Source organism: Vicugna pacos, chromosome 23, assembly GCF_048564905.1.
Source record: "Vicugna pacos chromosome 23, VicPac4, whole genome shotgun sequence".
NCBI lineage: Eukaryota > Metazoa > Chordata > Mammalia > Artiodactyla > Camelidae > Vicugna > Vicugna pacos.
The window spans coordinates 34,410,132-34,436,423 of NC_133009.1; the positions used below are offsets into that span (position 1 = coordinate 34,410,132).

Here is a 26,292-nt window from a genome sequence, read left to right on the forward strand (position 1 = left end):
ACTTTGCAATAAAATTAAAGCATGTTAGAACTTTGTCTTTACACTTAGCACAAGACATAACACTTATACTTTTTCATCCCTGAGATGCTTTTGGTAAGAGGAGAAATGACCACTTGTATTAATTTAGATGGTCAAGCTTAATACATATAAAACTGTGAAATAATTATTTTTAAAGGTTTGTTATGTATTTGTGTAAAGCTATGTGTTATAGATTGGTTCTACACAGCCAAGAGCCAGAAAATATATAAACATCAGTTGCATTCAAACCTACCTCTTAGCCAGCCTAAAGCTTTTGAGCAACTGATTGAACCACCTGATTTTTTTGGTTGCAGGAAATAATTGCTAAACGAGGACATACGTTCCTGTGAGTTGTCAGTCTCCTGCGCTGTTGTTGGTACAGATTTCCCCTGGCCTCCCCACTGAGTTTAAAGGCAATGTTACCATAAAAGGTGAGTCAAGGAAACCAGTAACTCATTGCCTCTACTTCATACAAACTAAACAGGACTGAACTGGATACGGGAGATTACACTTGAATGAGTACAAGAATACTCTAGGCTGAGAACTGACTGAAAACAGCTAAGAAGAATTGCGCTGATTCCTACATCTTCTGACTTAAAATAAGAAGTGTAAAATTTAAAGAGCTGTAGCCTCTTTTAGGTTCTTAAACTGAAGAGTCAGTTCCCCAAGGGTCTTCTCCATGTACACAATCAGCGGAAGTAGCCGCGTCACATTACAGGGAACTGTTTTCCGTTTACGAGAAGGCAGGAGGCAGGATTCCTTCCCCGGTTATGAGATGAGAGGGTATCACCAAAGCTTTGAGTCCAAGATCCCCGGGAGTAGTCCAGAAAAAATATTTCTCTTAACTCAGGCACAATGTTCTGTGGCGGGGATTTTATGGTTAAAACTGTGGAAACAGAATGTTATTCCAAGTAAATTTCCTATGAGAATGAGAGGGGCTAGGACAGTAACACCCAATCAGGATGACGGCCAAGTTTAAACCCCTAGAATGCCTCACTTGAGGGTTCCTTTTATCTAGGAAATTCATGAATGTTTTTACATCTATTAAAATATATGTTTTTTTAAAAAAGTAGGCAGAAAGCAAATGTGACATGGTCACTGATGGGCCATAAAACTGATGCCTGAATTTTATGCCTTCAACCTAGTTTATTACGATGTTAAGTCACTTCCTCCTATTTCAGCTCTTATAATCTTATTTCCTCCATTAAAAATTATAATTATTTATAATATGGGAAAAGGGAAAGATAAGGGGTGGAAGACAAGCTTGACTGGAAAAAGAAACACAGATGGAAGTTGTAATCAAAAGATGAATATTTCATTGGCAACAAATCAATGAAGTTGAGTCGTGACCAAAACTTCACTATGAGAGCACCTGGGCTAGTTACTGGCTACCTAAACATGTAAATACCAGTTCATTCCATACTCAAAATACTGGCTGTTGTAGTTTACATATAACCTTGGTGCATGATTTTAATAATTATAATTAAATAGGAGTCAAAACTACAGAAATCTATGGAATCTACAGAAAACACATAAAATTGGAATGGCATTTCTGAACCAGGTAGGAACTTCTTTGCCTTCAAGTTTTACATTTAAGTTATTATTTTTATATTACTATTTCAATTTATTCTTTCTTTCCTTCTTTAATTAGGCCACCAATTTATTCTTATAATGCTATCATAATTTCTCCCCACGCTCCTATGTACAAAGCCACGGCCTGTTCTTCCTTCAGCATGACTGCTTTTTACAGTTTGGCCACCAGATGGCAGCCCAGGGGAAAAAGTCATGATGGATTAAACTACGTTACAGATGAAATGTAATTAGCAATGCCTCTCTTTCTGCCATTCTCTACGACTTCGTTTTCAGAACTAGAATGTGAATGGATGAATACAGAGGAATGTTTGTAACTGTGTTTTAGTAGTCATTCAGAGATTTTGTTTGCCTGTTCATTTTTAAGGAAAATTTCAAACAAACAGAAAGGCAGACTTGTATAGTGAATCTCCGTGTACCAATCCCCCAGCTTCAGTAATTAGCAATTTGTAGCCAGTCCCGTTTCGTCTTTAATCCTAGGAATCTGAGCCTCTGCATTCTTTTCCTCCTCATAAATACTCTTATTGGGGAATAATTAATTTCATAGTTTGCAGTGGAAAAGACAGACGAGAGGTTTATTTTATAGCTTTTAAATATGTTTTCCTAACGAATTTTAGTAGAATACTGTCACATCAAAGTCACATTACCAGTGATAAAATATGGGTTGATTTCACGTTCATGGATTTAAGTGGTTAAGTTTTTAGTACTTCTCACTGCATTTTTCATTCATTGGCTAGTATTATGACAACTGATAATGTAAATTATATTAATACAGAATGGAGGCTAAATATATGTTAATCCATTTGGCCTTTAATGTATCCACAGCCAATAAAGACTTTCAAAGTTACAAAGCTTGGTTTTTTCAACATCTACAAGATGAAGTGTAGGCATGAAAGTTCTCAATTGACAACTTTTAGCATTTTATTTTGAAGGCTCTGGCTGGTATTTTTTTTTTTTTTTGGAATGGAAAATTAACACATTTTATAAGCATATTAGCTTTCTGAACTTTTAGTTTTGATATTTTTTATAATGTCATGTTCATGCATATAAGTGAATTTGCATTTTAATACTGAAGCATTGCACACATCTGACCCTTAATTAACAAATTTGTATAGACTCTGGTATGTTACTAGAATAGATTCTAAAGTAAATGCTCCAAAGAATAAATCTGACTTAAAATGAGCATTTCTAAATTATCTGGAAGGTTTCCAGAAGTTATGATAATGAAACCAATGCACCACAGTGTTGAAATTCTAGGTTTTCTCTCTTGCTAGGATAAGAGTAATAATGTTACTGCTGTAGACCACACAAAACTGAAAGAGCTTTAGAAACTGCAAAAAAAAAATTGACAAAATCAGCATGCAGCAAGATTGGTGTTCATTCAACAAGAGATTACTGCTCAGGAAGATGTGTGACACGAGACCATAAGCTCCACATGCATTCCACATCAGGTGTACAGTCCTGGACGGCAAAGGACACTCGTCATGCAACACGGGGGCACAGCACACGACAAACCACAGGACGCCACACTAGTTAGTGTGCCAAAGATGTCACCTACTTGTCAATAGAGCCCACCATGTAGTAAACCATTGGAAACCAACAGATTGCATCCAGAAAATGCATATCTGGCCTAAGTAGCAGATGGGTTACAAAATGAAACACAGTGTCACAAGAGTGGCAGCACTTCTAGGGAGAGGAAGTAAGTTGACTTAGTTTTCATTTCCAAAACTAAACACTGTTGACAAGATCAAAGCGTCTTTTCTCTTAACATTCATTCAAAAAAATGTCAATTGCAATTGTTATGAATCACACAGCGCACTCCACAATTATAAAAACAAGTTGTATCTCTGCTTTCTAAATCAGAAACATTATGGCATTGTGCTGCAAAAGCACTGAGCTGACACTCTTCATTATGACTAAAAAGCCTTACCAGTGAGTTTAAAATTATTAGATTATTATTAAGAAGGCCTAATAAAATGGGGAACTAATGATTTTTTTTGATGACACAAAGCATAGGGAACTAAATTAGCATGCCTATTAAGAGCATGCCCCTTAGTAGATCAATATATGTACCCATGTGATATATATATATATATATACACATAATATTAAATTAAAAATAAAGTAAATCGCCTTTTACATTACTGATTTCCTTAAGACGTATTTTTGAGCAAACATATATTATGACTGAAATCTTTACTCTTCATGCACATTTGAGGAAAGAATCATAAACCTGGAAGCTTCCTTAGAAATTGCTTCTCTGCTGTATTCATTTATAATGGTATTAATTCTTTCATGCACCTGGTCACTCAGCACATAACGTATCCAAAAAGTGTTACACAATAGATACTTTAGTATACTTAGGCATATGCAGAAAGAGTATCTTGTTAACTGATACTGTAAGAAAGAGTTTTGGAACAGGTGTACAAAAGCACAGAATTACAACATATGTTTTAATCTGAAACAATAAAGAACAAGGTGCACTCAGGAGATAGAACTGAGGATTAGCTCACAGAGGTAATATTTAATTTGGGTGTTGAAGAAGGAGTAGGAGTTTGCCCAGTATGAGAAGGAAAGGGAACCTGTAGGCAAAGGGACAAAAACCCCACAATATCCCAGATGCTTATCCCTGCTAGAAGCCTTCTCTTTCCTATTTATTGTCTTCCTATCGATCAACCTCATCTCTTTCCACTCCAGAGAAAAAGAACGCTCAATACAATGAAGCATAAAAAGAGATCTTCCAAAGAACATTACTGCGGTTTAAATCCCACCATCATAAAATTACTCTGTAGCCATTTTAAACGGCCCCATATCATTACACATTACAAATGTGCCACAGTTCATTTTTTAAATCCTCAACTACTTGGTTGATACGTTATTTTCACTTTTATGATATTAATTATTGGAGTGACAAGCTATTTCCAGTATCTTGCTATTATAAACATTACTGGTATGGACATTTTTAGATGACATTTTCTGGCATTCGTTTTTATCATTTACCCCAAAACATTTATAGAATGTATCTCATTAGTGAATCACAGGCTGCAAATATTTTTAAAACACACGATGCATGTTGTTTTCAACAAACATGATGCTATGAACAGTCTCAGTAGCAGTCTTTGGCAGTGCCTTCCAACTCTCCTCTTTCTGGGCGCCGCTCTGTTTCTTAAAATTAGAAGGGATATTCTAACTGCTGATTCAAGACCCTGCATGTCTCCCTCACCTGCCTGGCGATGACAGGAGACCATGTTAGGATGCAAGTGACACACGACTAGGGCAGCACTTAGATTCTGTGACGCTTTAAAAAAATCTTTCTGACTGTGTCATTTTTGGGGTCATTATTTTGTGTTTTTTCTCTCTTTGCTCCTATATAGTTCCTGTCAGATAAACCAAGTAGCTCAGTAACTTCTGTCGCACAGTTGGGTCCACAGATCCTTATTACTAACTGCAGATCTATACCCTGTCTGCAATAACCACCTCACTTTTAAATTCAGATCAACTGTTCACGTTATCTTCTCCAACCACCTGTCCACTGTAACGTATCTGTCATCTAAGTCTCGCAACAGGAGTTCGTGTTATTGAATAATTCAGCTTAATAAAGATACTGAAACTCTTCCCTGTAGTAAGAAGTACTGGGCCTGCTGGGGACGAATGAGTCCTTACGTTTCGCCAAACTGTTAAAACCGTTAAGAGTTAAAACTGAAAATGTGGTCTTTATATTTTGTTGCTTTGTCCAGTAGAAATCATTCAAGGTACCTGGACATGAAAATTGTTACCCTGTTAAAAAATTTTTAAAGATTTTAAAAAATCTCCTTATTTTAGGAAACTCCTGAATTTTGCTCACATGGAATCCTGCCACAAACATGTATCTACAATATGCAAGCAATCTTTCAAATCCTTAGAAAGCAATGTCTGTGTTGTGGTACCACGGTTCATCCTTGCAAGAATAAGCTGTTTCAAGTCAAGTCACCTGAAACCTGGTAAATACGTAATTCTGATGAAGCGCACCTAGCGTAGGGAGTCTGCTGTGCCGTACTGGGCACAATGTAGCTTGTTTGACCAACAGACTCACTACTTCTACTGATGCAGGTGGTTAAAAGGAAACCCGAAACATAAAGGTTATCAGTTGTACATTTACACGTAGTGTACCGTGTTGGCTCATTTCAGTGAACTGGCAAAGCTGTTCACGGCACTAAACTAATTAGTTTAAAAAAAAAAAAAGAGCACGTCATGAATCAGAGATCTAACTGTAATTCTATTAAGAAAGATGACTATTTAGAGTCTAAATATCTTTACAAAATCTTTCATTGTAAAAATTGCCATCCTAGGCAAATATGAATTAGCTAACAATTGCTAGGAAGTTAAAAGATTTGTGAACTTGCATGGCTTTGCAAAGCTGAAGGTCATCATTTCCCATTTAACTAATAACTATAATGAACTTAATTTCTTTATTTCAAATTCAAGAAATGAATGTAGTTAGACAGTTTGGTTAGTGTTTCATAATTCCACTTTTAAGAAGCTTATTTCTTTCTTAAAAATACACAAGTACTTTAATTTCAACAACTCAAAATAAATTTCCCTTTTTTTGTTAATTGGGTTTTCACTCAAAATCCACTCATCAGTTTGAATAGCGACAATGTCCTTTTTTGATTGGTAGAAGGGGAGAGAAACTGACATTTGCGGACTGCCCCTCACAAGTCAGATACTATACTAGTGCTTCATACACATTATTTTATACGGTCTCTTAGTAACTTAAGATAAACATTCCACTCGTTTTACAAGAGAACATTGAGGCTAACAGAAATTCGGTAATATGTTACAGGCTTATCACGAGGGTGAGCTTAGATCTGTATGAGTCCAAGGTTTGAACGTGTCTACTAAGGACCTCGCTCTGCCAGACAGCATCGCTTCTGAAATGAGCTGAACTGCAGTTTACTTGGAAAGAAGACTGATTTAACACAGGGGTAGTTTAAACAGGAAGCTGTGAGAATTAGGAAGGTAAGACTGGCTCTTGTACAACTTTGTGTGCCACCGGGTAATAGATCCCAAAGCTTTTGACCCTCTTTTCTGTCTGTCGTAGGAAATGGTGTCATGGATGACTATACGACCTTTAAGGTTCATGGATGACTATATGACCTTTAAGGTTCAAAATATTTCAAATCAGTGTGGCATAACAACAGACCGAACAGAGACCAGCTCTGATGAGCCAGTATCAAGGGCAAGATGTTTTCCAGTGTGCCTGCGTTCTATTCAATGACCATATGAAATGGAGGTGGCTTTCCACTTGGAAACGTTGGAAACCCTTATTTTGACATATGACGTACGTGAGTAACATAAATTTAATTTATATTTTAAAATTCCACATTTATGATGCTGTTTATTTCTAATGTATTGAATTGGCCTTTCAAACAAATTTCCTACGCAGGCATACAGAGTATTACTTTCAACAATGCTCATATGAATTTAAAATAAAGTCGAACCCCACTGAGCTAATTAATACTTATAGAAATATATACAACTATTAGTGTACAAATTCTCATAACATGGAAATACTTTAGAGAAGAAAGTATCATATTTATCTGTAATTTTGTAGGATAGATTGAAAAATACTAGCCACAGCAGAGCGTTAAAAAAAAAAAGATTGCATAAAACTTCCTGGAACGTTATTTTACTGGTGCGTAGTTTTTGTTTCCTCATTCTTGATCAAAGGAACAGAGAACAACAAACAAAAATGTTAGACACCACTTTTGGGAAATAGACAGGAAACTGATAAATTTTACAGCATGCACTTTCATCCTAACTCTTCAGGAAAAAAAAAAGTCAAACCCCACTAAAATCACTTAACAAACAAGATCATGCGAAGAGCTGAACTCCCAAATGTAATAAGCCCTTAGGAAATCAGAGACAAATTGTAATGCAACAAAACCCAAAGTTAAAATACTCTTGTTTCTAAAAAGAATTGACAAGCAATGTATTTCTGCATATGTCAAAAACCTGTAAGTAAAGTAAGATCATATAAGTGAAGGAACTATGAGCTGCATAAAAGGTTCTGATCCTAGAACTGACCTCAGAAAAAGTCATTTAACTTCTTTGGTCTGTTTTTCCTTTCTATAAAATAGGAAAGTGGTGTGATCAAGCCACACAGGCTGGTTTGTTTCAGTGTCATCACTGTAAGTTGTAAACTTTGAGATCTTAAGCTGCTTGGCACATCTTTCTGAGGATAAATCATCATTATACAATGTGGATATATTCTTGAGGAAATAAAATGTAAAATAAAAGTGAAGTATCTAGAATGATGGCTGACATGCAGTAAAGGCTCCACGATTATTACCATAATGAACAGAGGGTAGCAGTAAAGAACGCTAATTTACTAAATGATCGCTATGGTCTTATTCAGGTAAAATATTCTCTGATAAAAGCTACATCTATATTTATATAAGAATACTGACCAGTTTGCCAGTAAGTAAGAGAAACAGAGTTTTCAGATGATTTTTCAATGATTGAGCAGAGTCAGGAATTAAGACTGGAGAAACAGCCACTTGATTTTATAATTCTACTATTAAAATGAATCATCAACCAGTAATTGGGCATGTTGGCAACTGTTAACTCAAAACCGTATATAATGGAACTGACTGAGTCTAGACAAGGTGCACAGGTTAAGGAACCCCAGCTCCTGCCACCTGCTCATTGAGATAATAAAGTGGAGAAAAGGGGGGGGTCAGTGATTCTGAGAGAAGACACTTAGCAAGACCAGACGCCAAAAAGGAGAGCAGCTCATCTCCATTCCACGGAGTAAACTCCTCTCCCAAATTTTGAGAGACTGGTTCTTTTGCAAGATACGAGATTGTTATTTGTAAGAACTACGTGTTTGGTATTCACATTCGGATTTCTCATATATATATTTGGTCTTTACCACGTTTCTTAGCTCACAGCTTCCAAAACCCTTGGAATTCCCTGAGCGATCAGAGCAATGGGAAAACCTTTTGTCATAATATTTGGTGTCTCATCCTCAGTTCCTGAGATCACTGCAGAGCCATAAAGGGGAAACAGGTGTCTTGTTCTTCACAAGCCCGTTTCCAGGAGAACTGGGTTATCTGGGTTTATGTGAATGAGGTGACTTTCGGAAAGTATCTTAGGATGGAGGCTGGTTGCCAAGGTAACCAACCATGAAAAGAGGATTGGAACTTTCAGTTCCACCTCCTCAGTTTTGAGGAAGGGCGAGGGGCTGAAGATTGAGTTCAATCACCAATGGCCAACGATTTAATCAATGGTGCCTGGGTAATGGAGCTGCCATGAAAATCCCCAAAGGACGAGAGACCTTCTGGGCTGGTTAACAGGTAGAGATCTGCCGACAGTGCTACCCTCACCACGGGCAGGGAAGCCCTACCCTTTCCCTGTACCTTGCCCTGTAAATCTCTTCCATTCCTGAGTTCTTTGCTTTTATAATAAGGCAGCAATCCACTAAGTAAAATGTCTCTCTGTATTCTGTGAGTTGCTCTAATAAATAACTCGAACTTGAGTAGGTGGCTGTGGGAGCCTCTGACTATAAACCAGTTAGCCAGTCAGAAGTACAGGTTAACAGCCTGGATGTGCAATTGGCATCTGAAGTCCAAGAAGGGGGTCGTTGGAACTTCCCATCTACGGCCGGTCAGTCAGAAGCACAGGTGACAATCTGGCTTGCACCTGGCTTCTGAAGTGGGGGTGGGAGCAGCCTTACAAGACTGAACTTTCAACCTGTGGAAGCTGCTGCTGTCTCCGGGTAGACAGTGTCAGAACTGAGTTGAATTCTCCTAGAATTGAGCTGGTATCCTGAACATAGCCTGCTGGAGGTCGGGGGAAACTGTCTGACACACACACACACACACACACACACACACACACACACACGTTGAAACTGGGTCCAAGAACCCAATTAGGAGATTTACACAGCAAGACAAAAAATTACACCTTGAAATAATATAAAGAAGGTGAAAGCACAGCTTTTCCACTCTGCTTCTTCACGGGGATGCTGTGAGCACAGCTCTACTTCTTTCTTTTCAAGCCTCTTCCTATCTTCCCATCCGTATTCTGGCGCCTGAGCTGATCCACTTTGATTCCAGCCAGACAGGATGGGGATGCTCTGCGTCTATCAGCTTACAAACACCCCTGTCTCAAAGTCTATCTTAAAGGGTGTGGACACACCATATAGAAAACAGAGCCAAAATCTGACACTTCTGATTCACATAGTTAACGAGCATCTCTTGTGTGCCAGGTTTCAGCCAGTTTCTCAGAGCTTCCCACCAGGGAAGTCCCAGAATTAGGGAGATAGTCCACGGCCTCGGAGGTGCTTTACCTCCATATTTCATCACCACAGCCACCCAACAACCCAACTTTTACTCTCCGAAGATTTGTCTTATTAAGCTTTTATTTCCTCTGACACTAGGTCCAAGTTCTGTTCCCCCACAATGGCCCTAAATTTATCTCACATTTCCCTGGATGCCAAAGTGGTATCAAAAATAGTCACTGAGTCATCACACCCGAGAATTCTTCACCTGAAACCCTACAGGTGTGCTCGATACTTAGAGCTGATTATCACTGCGATAGTGATGCTAAAGCAAGATGCAGAGATGAGTATCTTGATATTCAAATATTTGGAATATTATAACATATTGGGGAGGTATCTGCTTTGAGAAAATTCTTTTGATAAATTTTAAAGGCAGCGCCGAGGCAGCAGATTTTGGCCTCATTTAATTGATCCTAAAATTTGCCTCACTTTAGAATTTAAGAGGAGAGTTGGAGGATTCTAAAATACGGTATTGATCTAAAGACCATCTGCTGCTAATGCAAGTCAGAGAAAGAAATGTAACGATTTTAGCATACAATGGATTTGACCGTAGCATTCAGTGATGTGTATTTAGATTTACATAAGGAAATGTTTAAGCAGTCTTATTTCAGAAGGGTATATCAACCAAACATTTTCAAGACAAATGAACATGGCAAAGCAGTAATTCTTCATGTTGTAGAATATATGTTTTAATGGTGGAAGAATCATAATAACTCATGATGGTGGATCAAAATAAGACATAAAATGGATCATTAATATGCTTCTCTGATAATTAATGGTTCTTTACAAAGACAACAAAATTGTGCAATTTTGGCAGAGAATTTTCCAGGCTAGTTGATTAATTTAAGTAAAATAACTGTAATTATATCAGAGGCATGTTTCCCGCTGGTATTGAGTGATGACCACTTGCAAAATAGTTTTAAATAAAAAGCTTAGAGTATATTCCACAGATGTTTTAAGAAGTGTTCATAAAACATAACTGCATTCAATGGTCGTTTTGTACCTTAGCACAGGATACATCTTTCAGTGAACTATGTGCCATAATGTATCTGATTTAAAATTTTCTAAGTAAATTAAAATATTTTTTGATAAAATATTAAAAAACCTTTGTCTTCTTTGTGTACTTTAAAATATACTTACGGGTTATCCAATAGCAGTACTATGGGATTAAGTTCTTTCTTTGGTCTATAATATGCCCTGAGAGGAACAATAAAATTATACAATCCATTTCCAGCTGTTTCAGCTGCAACTATAATTAGTTTATTTTTGAATCCATAGGCTTTTGCGTCCTCATAGTAGTTATGCTGGCAACTCTAGAGAAGAAAAATTATACAAAGAAATGCCATTTTTATACTCCACTAAAATTTGGTAAAAAAAAAAAAGTAGGATATATGGAAATGTAAAATGCATCTAACCTAGTAAATCCTTTATTTTCTAACAAATCTAAAAATAGTTACATTTTTCTGTGCCCAATTCTCCAGCCTGAAGGTGTGCATGGGCAAGACGTGAACTGCAAGTATGTAGTGTGATGTGGGGGAAGGAAAAGTCAGCAATCTGTGTGCATGCGTTCCGTTGGAAACTGGAACTTGTTGTGAGATGACGTCTGGGTATCGATATTTAAGAACCATCACACTGTATACGTGCATCAGAGCAGCGCATTACATACCCCAGATATGCACAATCTTTATGTGTCAATCATACCTCAATAAGCTAGGAAAAAATGGTCTACCTCTGCTTTCATTTCCAGAAAAAGGATAATATTATAATTAAATAACCTTGGAACATCCCAAGCTCTGAGTACAAAAAGGATGGATCCCCAAGGGATTTCTTTTTGGTTGCTAAAACAAAAACAAAAAGTCCTAATTGCCAAAATGTACACCTGAGCTGGCAAGAAAATGAGGGAACTACTCTAAAGTAAAATAATAATGCCAACACTCATAGCAACAGCAGGTAACAACGCAGCATCAGACCTCACTGCTTCACAGAAGGCATTTTGTTACTTCCTGGGGACCTAGAATCTGCTGGACTTCGCATTATTAAATCAAGATCCTTTTAAACTGCGTTATCTCCCTGGGGAACTGCTTTGGCATTCTGGTTTTTCATCTATGTTTCTATGTGCGTTTCTTTTTATTTGGGTTGAGACGAACTGATTCTCTGTGGATTCATCATCCACTCTGGAATATTTTCAGCCTTCTCTCTTTAATAGAAAATTATAAGACACCATTGGGAAGAGGCACCCTGAGTCAGCAGAAACAATAAGCAATAGAATAAGACTCACAAAGACTACAGATCTCACTGGTAATTAGATTTAGAATATAAAATGAGCATGTTTACTATGTTTAAGGAAATGGAAGAGAACATTTGAAGTATGGACAAAAAACAAGAGTCTATTTAAAATACTCAGGTAGATGTTTAAAAATTACATATACTCTATTCCAGAATAAAACGCTTAGCAATTAAAAACAGAAATTCAAAAGATGGTTTAAATTCCACATTTGGTGCCTCTGAGGGGATCATCTGCATGACAAAGTTGAAGTAGCTACTCAGAATACAGGAAGAAAAGAGAAAGTACTACAGAAAAATTAAGATACTTGGAAGAAAGTGTGATAGTGTCTAATATATATTCAAACAGAATACTTGACAAAGAGATGAGAGAATCAGCATGAAGCATTATTCATGTCAATACTGACTGAGGGTTTTCTAGAATTAATGAAACACCCAAATCCTCAGGTTCTGGAAACCGGAAGAATCCTAATACAAATAAATACAGGAAAATTCAGGATTACGTACATTGTAACAGCGCAGAACAAGCAAGACAATGAGAAGATCTTAAAGGGAGCCAGAGGGAAAGGAGCTACTAGCTCCAAGACACAAATTCGAGTGATGGCTCTCATCACACCAGCAACACAGAGCACAGAAGGCAGTCAGTGAAGTCCTCGCACTCTGAAAGAAAAGTGACACTCGGAGCCCGGATGGGGCAGCCAGGAAAACTACTTTCTTCAAGAAGTGGGGTAAATTAAGGACATCTCTAGGGAAACTGAAACTGAAAGGATTTCCCACATACAGGATCTCATTGGTAAAATTTCTAAAAGCTGTAGTCATGGAAGTTGGCAGATCAATCCAGCTGGAAGGATTAAGGCACAGAGGATGCAGAAAAGGGAAGAGGTACCGGAGGAGGACCGGAAGTCTTTACTGGAAGTATGACTGGAGAATTCCCAATATAAACAGGACCTGAAGGCACAGGAAATAAGGTCACTCTCAGAGAGGTTATGGGAGTATAGGAGGGACAGGCGGATGATGAGAGTACTAAGAACTTACACATTTATGAGATTAAATGAGGGAAAAAGAACTATTTTAGGAGATTCTGAAGTAGCTCAATGAGTAAGAAAAGAAAAAAAAATTAAACAAGGACGTAACAGGGAATTTCGCGATGATAAACCCGGACCAGGAACCAGCCCGCTGATACCGATGCGGAGCGGACCGGGCAGTGTAACCCCGACTCGCACACTTCACGGACGCAGCAGGACTGGCCGCACGCTCCCACCCCCTAATCGCCAAGCGGGCACTCGTTCTCGTGGCAGACCTAGAGAACAGGTCACCCCAGATGTCGACCATCAGCCAGTCAGCAGCACTTGGAAATGTCACCTTCTTACTACGGGAACCAGACAAGTTGTGGTCTTTAGGCTTTAAAAGAATCTCTGTTCCTCCTCCATCAAACCTCATCTCGGAAAGCCTAACTTTTTGTTGTACCAGCTTTCTGGCTGGGAGATAAGTCACTTCCACTCTTTGCTTTCCCAGTATGTTTTTTCCCCTCGTGTGTTAAAAAGTAAAATGCCACCAGAAGTCAATCCAAGTTTCCCGGAGCCTAAAGCTTGTGCTGTTTTGGAAATTCTCTTTAAGGAAAATAACCAAAATGCCATAGATTAAAAAAAATCAGTTCCAGATTCTTGGAAGGGGCCAATACAGTTGAAGGACCCTGAAGCTGAAGATTCCTCAAGGTTCCAAACCCCACAGCCACCCAGCACTAGTGAATGCTGCCCAGCGCTAAGGCAAGGACTGACAAGAACCAGGATACTGAGGGATGGAACTGTCCAGCTTAACAGGCCCAGATGAACACTTAGGAGAAAAGGTAAGGATTCACAAAACAACTCTGGGAAGATAAAGGCAGACGTTTTCTACCGTTGAGTTAATCTTCCTCAAGAGTGACAACAGCAGCCAAGAGTCATGTTGATCACGTGAAGAAGTCACAGTGGTAGGAATATTAACCGCATGTATTAAGGGCCTATTCATTTATGAAGTTCCTGGCACTGCAGTAAGCTTTTTCCAGGCACTAATTTATATAATCCTCACAAGAGCCCTATGAAGGTCATATTAAAATTACAAGCATTTCAGAGCTGTGGAAACTGAAATTTAATGCTAAATCTATTTGCCCAAACTGCAAAGCTTATAAGCAGAGAGCTGGGATTTTAACTCTGGCTAACTCCAAGATTTAGAATAAAAGAGGACGTTTCTGGTTAGAATGAGTGGTACATTTTAATTTATGCGGAATTGGGGGGTGGTTTGAGAGTCTTTTTTATCTGCTTTCTTATTCATCAGGAGAATAAATTCTTCTACAGGTCATGCCCAGAGGACACACTGTGAAAGAGACTTAAAAAAAAAAATTCCTGCTTCCTTGGACTCTGTCTGTTTTGGACGGTTTCTCTAGAAGATCCAGGCAGGAACCAAGAACTGCCATAAAATATTTAGGGACGGAGACATTAAGCGAGACACTGATAGGAGCTTCTGGTCTGGTCAATGATGGATCTTTGGGGCTGAAACAGGAGCTAAGTTCACCACGTCAAGCAATTCCACTTTGAGATGTAAGGCAAAAAAAAAAAAAAAAAGTGCCTAGTGAAATAAATAGTCTACATTTGGCCAAAGTGATTCGGGGAGACTCTGGATGTGGAGAGTTCAAAGGCTCTGACACTTGTTGTGTTTCTCTTTAAAAACACGACTGATCAACTCTTTGGGTGCATCAGTAGGGACTGGGTAAAACAGTGAGTGACCTTTAGTGCAGCTAAGAAAGCAGAATTCACCACTCCCTGGTCTACATCTACATTTGAAAGGTAATACTCTTTAAACATATTTTAGTCAAAAGACTGCACAGAATTATTTAAATGTATGTGATCACATAATGCCATAATTTCAGTTTTACAGAAAATAACAGTAACAGCGCTTACCTTGTCTAGTCTTAAGCAGCAAAATGGCACTTTTTCGTGAAGGAGATGACAAAAAGTGGGGGAACTCCCTATGTACGGAGAGTAAGGTGGGTAGCCTTTAGCATATCTGTAAAACAACACGAAACATGGAATCGCCTTGAATGGCGCACGTCGGACAGGCAACTCACCGCCACGCTCCTCTGTCTGGATGACTGAGATGCAGGCACTGTCAATGCTGCAGCTACATTTTGATGAGGACGTCACTTAGAACAGAGGCCATGGACCAAATCTGGCCCATCACGTGGCTTTGTGAATTAAAGTAGTTTTTAGTATTTTTAAATGGTTGAGAAAAAAGTCAAGAGAAGAAATAATATTTCCTCTCGTGTGAAATTGTATGAAATTTAAATTTCAGCGTCCACAAGTGAAGTTCTGTCAGGACGCAGCCACGCTCCTCCATCTTCTGTATTGTCCTTGGGGGCTTTAATGTTTCAGAAACAGAGTTGAGTAGTGGCAGCAAAGACCATTCGGTCCATGAAGTCTCAAATATTTACTAGCTGGTTTGTTCTAGAAGTTTGCCAATCCTCAGTTTAAAAGATTTAGATAGATGGATTTGAGAAAATAGTAATGTTACTCTCTATGGAACATACTTAAAGCAAAATGCATTATTATGACCCACACTATCAATGTTCATTAGTCATGGACGCACAGCCAAAAAAAGAGTAAAGGGTTGAGCAAATTATTCTATTAAAACCATTCAAACCAGAGTTTTTGCTGGAATCATGCTTAAATGTTATCAAAGATACTCAAATTTGTTCGCCGACTTTATAAAAATAGTCACCTCATTATGGCTGCAAAATTTTCAAAGTGGAACTATCAAAAAGTAACAGCATAAGGAAATTACTAAACAAAAGGAAATTTAGTGGAGGCAAAATTCTCTTCTCCAATATGAAAGCTCTTTCTGGTAAAAATTTATCTTCCGAACCAAGAAATTTCAAACCTAGTGAGAACTATTTTCCAGACGTCATCAGCTAGGGCGGTAAAATGAGAACATTTAGCAAATTTAGATGCAGATATCTCCACTATTACTTCAATATCTTTTTCATTTTTCTAGAAATAAAAAAAAAAATTCCACCTCAATTTTTTCAGAAGTACATGTAAAGAAGGAATTTCTATCACACCACACAACACTTTCTAGAAATAGACTGACGGTCAAACTTCTTGTCCCATCAAATATCTCATAAATATATTTAAGCATTATTAATTTCTTGGAGAGCAGAATTGTGTTCTATGGGTATGTTTAAGTTTCTTGTAACAAATGTTTAGGAGTATGAAGAAGGATTTTTCTAGGTATTAATTATATATCAGTTCATTTTAGTCCATTTCGACATTAACTGAGCTTCTGTTACATGGAAAATACTAGAAGGGTTTGAATGGTGCCCCAGCTACCAGTACAGCACCTAATAGTACCGAATGCCCATCCAGTGCTTCCTCTGCACACAGCACTGCCCTAAGCACATTTCTCCATTATCTCAATTACTCTTCACATGAATACTGAGGGGAGTTACACTCTGTTTACAGATAAAGACATCGTGGTTTAGACGGTTCTAATCAAAACCACTTGCACACAATCGGTCTGAGGCAGAACTGCCCTGGGAAACACATTCCTTCAGATTCCACCATCAAAGCCATGGACCACTCTGCTCTCCTCAAGAAATGCCAACATAGTATGAGTAAGACAAGTTAAAAAAAAAAACCTCCACCGAAGGCTAAAATGTGCTTCATAGCTTGCACTTTGACACTATTTATGATGGAATCTTAGTAAAGAGAACTAGCACTTCATTCACTCATTCCTTCAAAACATTACTGACGTATTCTGAATAGAAAAGATCCCTGAATGCTGGGATGGACAAAGCCTCATGGAGGAAGCTGCAGCCGCGCCACTGAATCACTGAACTTCCGTGTGGAGGTGGGCAACAAATCAAAGATAGAAGGTACCATGCAATTGAACAAAAACAGACAATTATGAGAATGCAGCGTGTACATGGAAATTCTGATTGACGTATTTTTTTAAGGATAATATACGAAAAACGAAGCTGTAAACATCTGCTGAAACCAAAAGTTTGAGGGCTGAGACTACTTTATCACCAAGAGAGACACTGGCGACGGGGAAGGCTGTTTTGGTGTAAGTGTGCAGGACTGATCCAAGCACGTTCAGGAGGGAGGGACACTCGTTTCTCGCGGCAAGCACAAAGCCCAGTAAATCTTACAATCTTACTCTAAGTTTGAGGACACTTCTTCATCCGGGGTGGTTTCATCTTCTGACTGATCACTGAGAAGATCACACGTTTGAATCGACGACGTATCTGCCACCTCTAAAACGGGAGCGATGCTAGGTCTTCTGACTTCTTTGCTTCCTTCTGTAGGAAGAGACAGGGTAGGGCCACTTGCCGCTCTACAGCTGGTGTCTTGCAAGTCTATAGCCACCGTACCTAGAAGGACGAGACGTGAAGATCCGTCAAAGCACCTGCCACCTAGATGGCACGTCAGTCACTGAATGATCAACGTGAAATGCAACACAACCAGTACAACCAATTGATTATCCTTTACTCTCGAAGGTTATTTCTTTTCAATATGAGCATTTTTGCCCACATGGATAAAAAAAATTCTGTATTTGTACTAAAGTGTATTTGCTGCAAACAGCTCTGCAGCATGAAACATGAAGTTGGTGAAATCCTGAAATACTTAGGAATTTAAATTTTAAAAAGTACTTTGTTTCAATTTGTATTTATTTGAAATGAACAAAACAGTTTTCGGCCATTTCAGTTTTTTTGGATTCTTATTATATCTTCCCCCCATTTTGTGGAGTTATCGCTCTCACTGATTTATAACCACTTTTTAAATTAGAGCCGTGAATATTTTCCATTTATTCAACAAATACTTACTGGGTACTACTATGTGGCAGGCACTATCCCGGCCACTTGAAATATGCAAAGAATAAGGCAGACAAGTTGCTGTACATATGGATTTATCTTTAAAATAACCATGTGGACGAATAAATGAAAAAAAAAGCCATTTTAGACGATGCTAAATACCATGCAGAAAATAAAGCAGAATGATGAGATAAGAACAGAGGAAGTTAGGGAGCAGGAGGAGGAACAGGCTTTGCACTAGATGGTGAGAAGGGCTACTCTGAAGTCACGACATCTGACTTTTGACCTACAGGACCATCCTGAGCACACAAGCCATGGAAATACCTTGAGGCGAAAAGAACAGTGAATCTAAATGGCGTAAGGCTTTTGAATACTTGGGGAATGCAAGGAATAGTAAACAGAAGAAACAAATTTCTTTGAGTTTTTTAATTAAAATTAAAAATTCATTTTAAACATCGATTTATGGAAAGTTGATGTCTCTCCCCTTCTGGAGAGAGTCAGATAATCGAACTGTTGAGTGTCACCATATCTCGGGACCACTCACTTCATTTAAGCATGTATAGATAACAGTTATCATCCTCATTTTGTCCCACTCTTTGAAGCAACTATTCAAACACTCTCCACTTCCCGCAAACCTCTGGCTTCCTCTTGCCACCTTCTTCGTGACAACAGCCTGAGTTTTTAAAGGAGGAAGAAAAACCTAGGTGATCTTGGCATCTCTTTCCTTGTACCATGGAAAGACAGCCAGCCACTGATTTCTCAAAACCTCTGAAGGCAATTACAACTCTTCACAGAAGAAGGGATAAAAAGGAAATGTCTTTGAGTGTGAGAGTTGACTGGTGAGACCATCAAGGTATTCCTCAGCATTGAAATAAATCTGGGGGGGTCAAGTTTCAGGGGCTCGTGACTCTTCATACACTGTACACGACATTCGGGTTAGAGGGCGGGGTAGCCCAGCCAGACGTGGTCAGTAGGGAAGACTTCTCAGAGGGGCAGGTGGGAGCTGCCAGGCCTGAGAAAAGCATGTGATGACCAGACCTCAGCAAGTCTGGTACCTGAGCAAAGGTGAGGGTGGTTGGCATCAGAATCTATATACTCAGCCCATTTTTAGCACCATAAATAAGGATTAATTTATAATTCAATCTATCTTAGGGGGAATGGGGATCCTAGAGAAAATGAGATTAAATTTTCCACAGTCAGAGGAGTGCATCTGATTAAAAACTAAATTTTATAAATTTGATTTATAAAAATAAAGCCGTACGATATGACTTGCACCCTCACATTATGAATTCAGGTCCGCATTTATGACATTTATCCTCTGCAGATGGCCATGTTGTCTAGTTCAGAGAGAAAAGAGAAATTATTGTAGAAGAAATCCTCAATTTCCTATCCTCAAGTAAATGAACATGAGGGTTTCACCAAACTTTTCTTCCCTTCTTTCTGTTTGGAAGGAAACGGACGTACCTCTGCTTATGTAAAGCTAATCCCTACTCTTATTGGGACCCAATCCTCACCATCTTCCTAAGGAACCATATTCTCTGAATTTCACCCCTTCTGAATATATTTGACTCCACATCACCTCCAACTACTTCCTCATCATTTTCTGTCCAACACAGTGAACTCCGGGGACTTCCTCTGATAATTCTGCCCACACCAAGCTGGTCGTGGGGGGAACGTGATCATGAGAAAGCCAGAATTCAGCAAAGACACAATTCAAAAAGCAGTTGCAAATCTCAGCCACTATATATAAAAATAAATTAAAAATTTCTTCGGTATAGCACAGGGAGCTATATTCAATATCTTGTAATAACTTTTAATGAAAAAGAATATGAAAACAAATACACGTATGTATGTGCATGACTGGGACACTGTGCTGCACAGCAGAAACTGACACACTGTAACTGACTACACTTCAATTAAAAAAAAAAGCAGTTACAATTAAAGAAACAATTTCTTTTTTGAACCTTTCCCTCCCCTGACAAAAACAGGCTCTTCCCGGATGCCTTGATCCCTGCAATTTGGAACATTGCAACACCTAAAGAGACAGCTGTATTTCGGAGGTGGGGACACACTCTCAATGTTGTCGCTGCCTCTTTCAGATTATTCTCCTTTTATCCTCTATGGATCATTGATCTTCACAGTCTGTTACCCACTATCTGTCATTGTTTTGTTTGTTTGTCAATCCTGTGCCACTCCACTTAGTCCTTATTTTTTTAAATTGAACTGTAGTTGACTTGCAACATTATATTAGTTCCAGGTGTGTACAGTGATTCAATATTTCTATAGATTATACTCCGTATAAAGTTACTATAAAACACTGGCTCCATTCCTTGTGCTGCACATCACATCCTTGTATCTCACAGTTCGCGCCTCTTAATTCCCTTCACCCATCCTGCCCCTCCCGCCCCCTCCCCACTGGTAGCCACTAGTCTGTTCTCTGTATCCGTAAGTCTGTTTCTGTTCTGTTATACATTCTACTTATTTCTTAAGGATTCTGGTCAGTTTCTCCAAAACCATTTGCATTAGTTTCCTAGGACTGTCATAACAAGTCGCCACAAACTAGGTGGCTCAAACAACAGAAATGTACTTGTGACAGTTTTGGAGGCTAGGAGCCTAAAATTAAGGTATTAGCAGAACTGGTTTCTTCTGAGGGCTGCGAGGGAAAGATCACTCAGAGTAGAGGGCACAATTCTTAAATTGACTTTAAAAGCCCAACGTGATCTGGCCTCTGTTTGCCTCTCCCCGCTCATCTATATTCTCACCATCACTCACCGTGTGTGGGTCCCGAGGACCTGCTGACTGGTCCTGGGGTGCAACAGTCAGACTCTTGCCTGGGGGCCTCTGTGCTGCTCACTGTCCCTGCCAGGGACACTCCTCCTTCAGACATTCCCGGGGACAGTTTCCTCATTTTCTGCAAGTATTTTCTCAAATGTCACCTTTTCAATGAGGCCTACAAACCACCTCCTTTAAAAATCCAATTCTCTCAGAATTCAGACTCTTTCACCAGCTGTGTTCTTCTCTCTTTCATTACTTATCACCTTCCAACATACTAAATAATTTCCTTATTTTTAAATGGACAGTGACTGGCCGTCTCCTCCGTGACAGGATGTAAGATCTGTGAGCCAGAGAATCTTTGTCTGTTTGTTCACTCATTTACCAGGAATATTTATAAGAGTGTATTACTCAATAAGTAATTGCTGGATATGGGGGAAAAATGAGTGGGACTACTGTCGAAGAAAAAGAGTGTGTTATGTCCTTGATAATCAGTTACCTAACAAAGTCCAAGCAGGGCCATGGAGTATGTCCCAGAGGAGGTGACATTCAGAGATGCAGAGGATTAGACGTTGTCACAGAGGGAAGGGTGGGGGCTGGGGATTAGATGCTGTCAGAGGACATGTGTGTTAAGGTCCATCGGTGGAAAGCCATTAGGGAAGATGGAAAGAAATTTAGCGTGACTGGAACTAAGCAGAGATCACCCTGATCGTGGACACACCCATGAGCGACTTTCGGGGCTACTCAGTGAATCAACTTAGTAAACTCAGGCTTAGCAGAACTCAGTGAGTTCAGTGAGTCACGAAGTGCAAGCGGAGAGAGACAGTGAGCAGTCAGAACTGTGTCACTACAAGCAGAGGACGGTGGCATTATCTGCTTTTTAGCAAAGAAAAACAGAGGGGGAAGGGGTTCTGAAGGAGGGTGGAAAGGTTAGTTCAATTAGAATATGCTGGGTTGGCTTTTCCCGTAAGACACACAGAAATAACCATGGATGGCTGGACACCTCTGTGATGAATACACTGTTACGTAAAGTAATGACTTAGGGAAAGGAACCATCAGTGTGTGGAGGACAAGTGAATCTCTGACAGCTGATGAGACTCTTTAGGGGAAATGAATGTACAGGATTCAGAGAAAAAAGTACTGGAGTGTTTTAAGAAGAACGTGGTCAACACTATGGTATGCTGGGAAGACGTCCACTGCGTTTAGTGACAAAGAGGAGAGTGCTGGCCTCACCAGAGTGGCTGCAGTGATGTGACTGCACATTTCAGACTGAACCGGAAGAGACGTGAGGGACCAATAAGATTTCAAGCCAGCAACTGAAGACAACTCTTCAGAGGAATTTATCCATGAAGATGTTGTGGTATGAGGTCCACAAGTAAGTGTGCGTATGTGTGTGTCTGCGTGTGCAGGGATATGAAAAGAAACAGAGAGACAGAGGGAGGGATGTGATTTTGAAAAAAGAAAAACTGAAGTTAGGTAATGAGGGTGAATTAAAGAGTGAAGTCTCTAAGGAGAAAAAGAGATGGGTCCGTTGCATCAGGGAAGACATTCATATTAAAATATTCAAAATGAAAGAAAGAACACATGTTCTTTGCAGTAGAAACTAAATACTTGTAGGTGTGTAGGTGGTTCGGTGGGAAAATTCAAAGGAAATTCTTATTTGTCTGAATCTTTTTTATTTTTACTTCTGTGCCATAGACACCGAGTTCAATGGTTAGAATGAGATAAAGGGTAGAAGGAAAATTTTGAGGAAAATGGAGACTATTTGAAATAGCCACTATTGATAACTGAATAGAGAACTTAAGAAACACAGATGTGTCAGGTGCTTATATTCTAATCAGGTAAATGAAATCATTAGAAGTTCTGAATTAGCTTCATTTCTTACTAATTTAACAGATTAGAAATTTTGTTCTGTATACTTAGTTACACCAAGTTTGTAATATACACAAGTATGTTCTGAATTTGACTTTGGAATTTTAAGAAAAAATGAAGTGTATTTATTATACTTTTTAAAGAAAGAACCTGATGATATTTTCAAATTTACCGATACTTACCCATGCTGGCAATTATGCTATGTACAGGTAACCTGGAAGGTCCATGATAAAACGACCTTGGTACGTTGCTTTTTTTCTGCTGGTCTTGGTTTTTAAATGCTGAATTCTCTTCTTTGGTAATATTAATATAAAAACATATATCTGTAGCGTTCATAATATATCGAGGACCTGGATTCAGCAAAATGTTTTTATTATCCTCCCTCCTAATACCAATCAAGCAGACACCAAACCTTAATTTAAAAGAGAAAACAAGAGTTTAAGAATTAAAATTGCATTAGCTTTTTTTTTTTTAAGTTTGCATATGTCAGAATATAAGTAAACTATTATAAGGCAAAGGAAAATTAAAACTTCCAATGACAACATTTTAAAGTTTAAAAGGATCCTAAAAGTTAAATGCTTCCGTTTTCATAGGAGAATAAATTACATCCTTAGTATGTTGTGAAGCCAATGTAGTTGATTATGACTATATATGTATATGAATATTTTTAATAAAGAATAAAATAAAAGATAATAGAAAACATCAGAGTGCATATCATTTAGTAAGGGTAATAATTTTTATATATTTTGTGTGTGTGTACTAAGTCTTACCATAAAATGTGTATCTTAATTTGGTCAAAAAAGATAAAACAATACTTCTTACTTTAGTCAAAAAAGTTTGAAAGCCATTGGCCAAAGGGAAAGGAAAAAACTTACTCAACGTCACGAGAGAAAGAATCAGGGTCCCCAAATTTATTTTTGTTCTGTCTTGAATTTTAGAAAAAAAAATTTTTAGTTAAATAATATTGAATAGGTGTGTAGCTTAATTAGGAGAAATAACAACCACTGAATATAACAGATGTTACATAAAATTTCTTAAATGCTTTTTCAGGTTATGCTCCAAACACTAAAGTCCTGATTATTTTTATTTCTTATGTATGTCTTATAGTGTTACAAATAAATCAAACTTAAAAATACTATTAAATGTAAAAAATATATGTATAGATAGAATCATGTTGAGAATTAAAGTGGCATACTTTAGGTTTTAGATTAGTGGAATACACTAGATGTATTAAAGTTCTTTAAAATGTTTATTTAATATATTCATAATACTATATTATAGTAATACAGCAAATTAATATATGTGGTATATGTATTAGTAATAATATATATTATCTTTATGATAAACGTACTTTTTATTTCTTAAGTAAATAATTTATCCCAAAAATAAAAAAAAATAATATTCTGTTTGAATTGGAAGGTACTATCATTCTTTTTTTAATTTATTTTTCTGGCCAAAGCAAGTTTTTTAAAAAGTTTATTTTTATAAATGTTACTTTGTTTAAATTTTTAATCAATACTTTAAAATTTAGATCTATAAAGAAGATTCATTTTCATGTACTTGTGAATTTTAAAGGATTAAAATATTTTTAAAGATAATTTAAAAGACACTAAAGTCAATATTCCTACTAAATTATACTTTACACCCAATAAGCTTAACTTGTAAAGACTCAAAAGGCCAGAATTCAAACGTCAAAAATCCAAGAATACTTGCAACTCATGAGCTCCAGTATGGGTTATATTATGAAAACTGTGTTTACAAGGCAGTACTGATCCATATTTTAATTCCACTTTGTAAGCAGAAACGTACTTTTTGTGTGCGTGGAAAGAAGCATACGTAAAGCTCTTCCCTTCATATTCAGCAAAGAATGTACTTTCCTCCAGAACGATGTGGTACACCTCGTTCCCAGAGCATCTGCCGTACGTCTTCTGCCACTGCTCTGGTGACTGCTGGCCTTCTCTGCAGCAAAAGCACACACACATACACACACACACACAGAAACAGTGAATGTGGTTAAACGGGAGCTGCCGTCACCCACAACCTGGAGTTTTCCAACTATAAGAATGGGCAAGCCAGTGCAAAGAAGTCTCTGCGTGGTGCTCAACATGATGGCATTACGTACAAACGCAAAGAGTTACTGCAAAATGTTTGAAACTAACACAATACATAAGCTTTAGAGACAGCAAGTTCTTTAAAAGTAGGTTTTCACAATCCAAGCGATAAAAGCATTTACAGTGACCATGAACCAGTGAGATACAGCTTTTGATTTTTTAGTCTTTGTTTATGTACATCATGCCACGCACAACCTGCACGGTGGGCACGTGTCTTATAGTCTCGATAATATGTTCCACTTCATCTCACTTACAATGCCTGCTTGACTCCTGCATGCAACTGACTTGATATTTAAAATTATAAATATATACATCTCAGCTTATCAATTTTTGTCATAGAAAACAATCAATTTCTGTCTGTGTCACAGCAATGGCTTTCTCCCACCTGTATAGCAGTTAAGAAAAGATACTTCTTTGTGATAAAAATAAGGATCTCCAAAAGAGATCCACAGGAGTAATTTTTAAAAAGAATATAAATTAACTCTAGAAAGTGCAGTTTCTTTTTTTCTAGGATACTCTCTTCATGGCCTTGGAAATATATTAAAAATTCAACTCATGGACAAATTTACTGTGACTATACAATAATGATTTTTCCCACTCTGCACAATACATCCTATTGACTTCGGCTGAGTAAAAAGCCTACGAACTCCGTAAGTTCTAGAAATGCACATTCTAGGTTCGTCCTTGTGAAACAAACCCCACGAGGAAAGGGAGCACGCCCTGCTGACCACTGTATCTCCGAGACCTGACATCTGTTCTGACATGGAGTGAGTGCTTAATAAATGTTTTGTTAAATGAACAAAGAATAATCTAACAATGTTCTTCATGCTCAATTACTAAATGTTCCGCTTTTCTAATTACATAATTCCTTTCTCCTTCACCGGAGTCATCTTTTAGGTCTCACCAATTACTTTCCCCATGATGAATCTGCTATTAGAGCTAGGCAGAAAAAACCCCACTGAGTTCCGCAATCATAAATGGGTATGAAATGAATTTAATCTCAGCAGCAGTAAAAACACAGATGGTATTAAGGACAAAAAGCAAAGAAGGAAAGCTTGGTGAAAATTATGAAAAGCCATTTAATAAAGATTTAACATGTGTTTACACTAATCAAGTAAACAGTTAGGGAAAACAGTTGGCTTGCGAATTTACTTACCGTTACCCTCGAGAAACACCCCGACCTGTAAAATAGCCGCTAGCCTAGTCCCTACCCTTCTGAGGCCGCTCTCCCATACTGACTAATGAATAGTAATAAATTCTTCCTAGACGGGTTTATGTCCACCGTTATTTTCAAAATAATTGCCAACCCCAGCTGTTTGTAAAGGTGTTAGTGGAAAAACAAAGAAAATAAGACAAGGAATATGGAAATAAAATATTCTATTAAGAAAATAAAGGAAGTACAGAACCAAAAAATACTTGACTCTTTCTGAGATCTCGATTTGCCCTGAACAAGGGTCTTGCTGTAAAATCCATGCATC

The 26,292-nt window shown here is 38.0% G+C and overlaps 1 protein-coding gene across 1 annotated transcript in view; it reads right to left on the reverse strand.

Annotated features, from left to right (window-relative positions):
• KCNT2 (potassium sodium-activated channel subfamily T member 2) overlaps nucleotides 1–26,292 on the reverse strand; it is a 173,817-nt gene that overhangs the window by 63,820 nt on the left and 83,705 nt on the right. The window contains exons 11-15 of the mRNA XM_072948260.1: nucleotides 24,513–24,662; nucleotides 22,886–23,115; nucleotides 17,405–17,618; nucleotides 15,151–15,256; nucleotides 11,072–11,244 (exon numbers count right to left, since the gene is read on the reverse strand). Coding sequence (XP_072804361.1) covers nucleotides 11,072–11,244; nucleotides 15,151–15,256; nucleotides 17,405–17,618; nucleotides 22,886–23,115; nucleotides 24,513–24,662 — 873 coding nt within the window. The remainder of the gene's footprint in view (nucleotides 1–11,071; nucleotides 11,245–15,150; nucleotides 15,257–17,404; nucleotides 17,619–22,885; nucleotides 23,116–24,512; nucleotides 24,663–26,292) is intronic.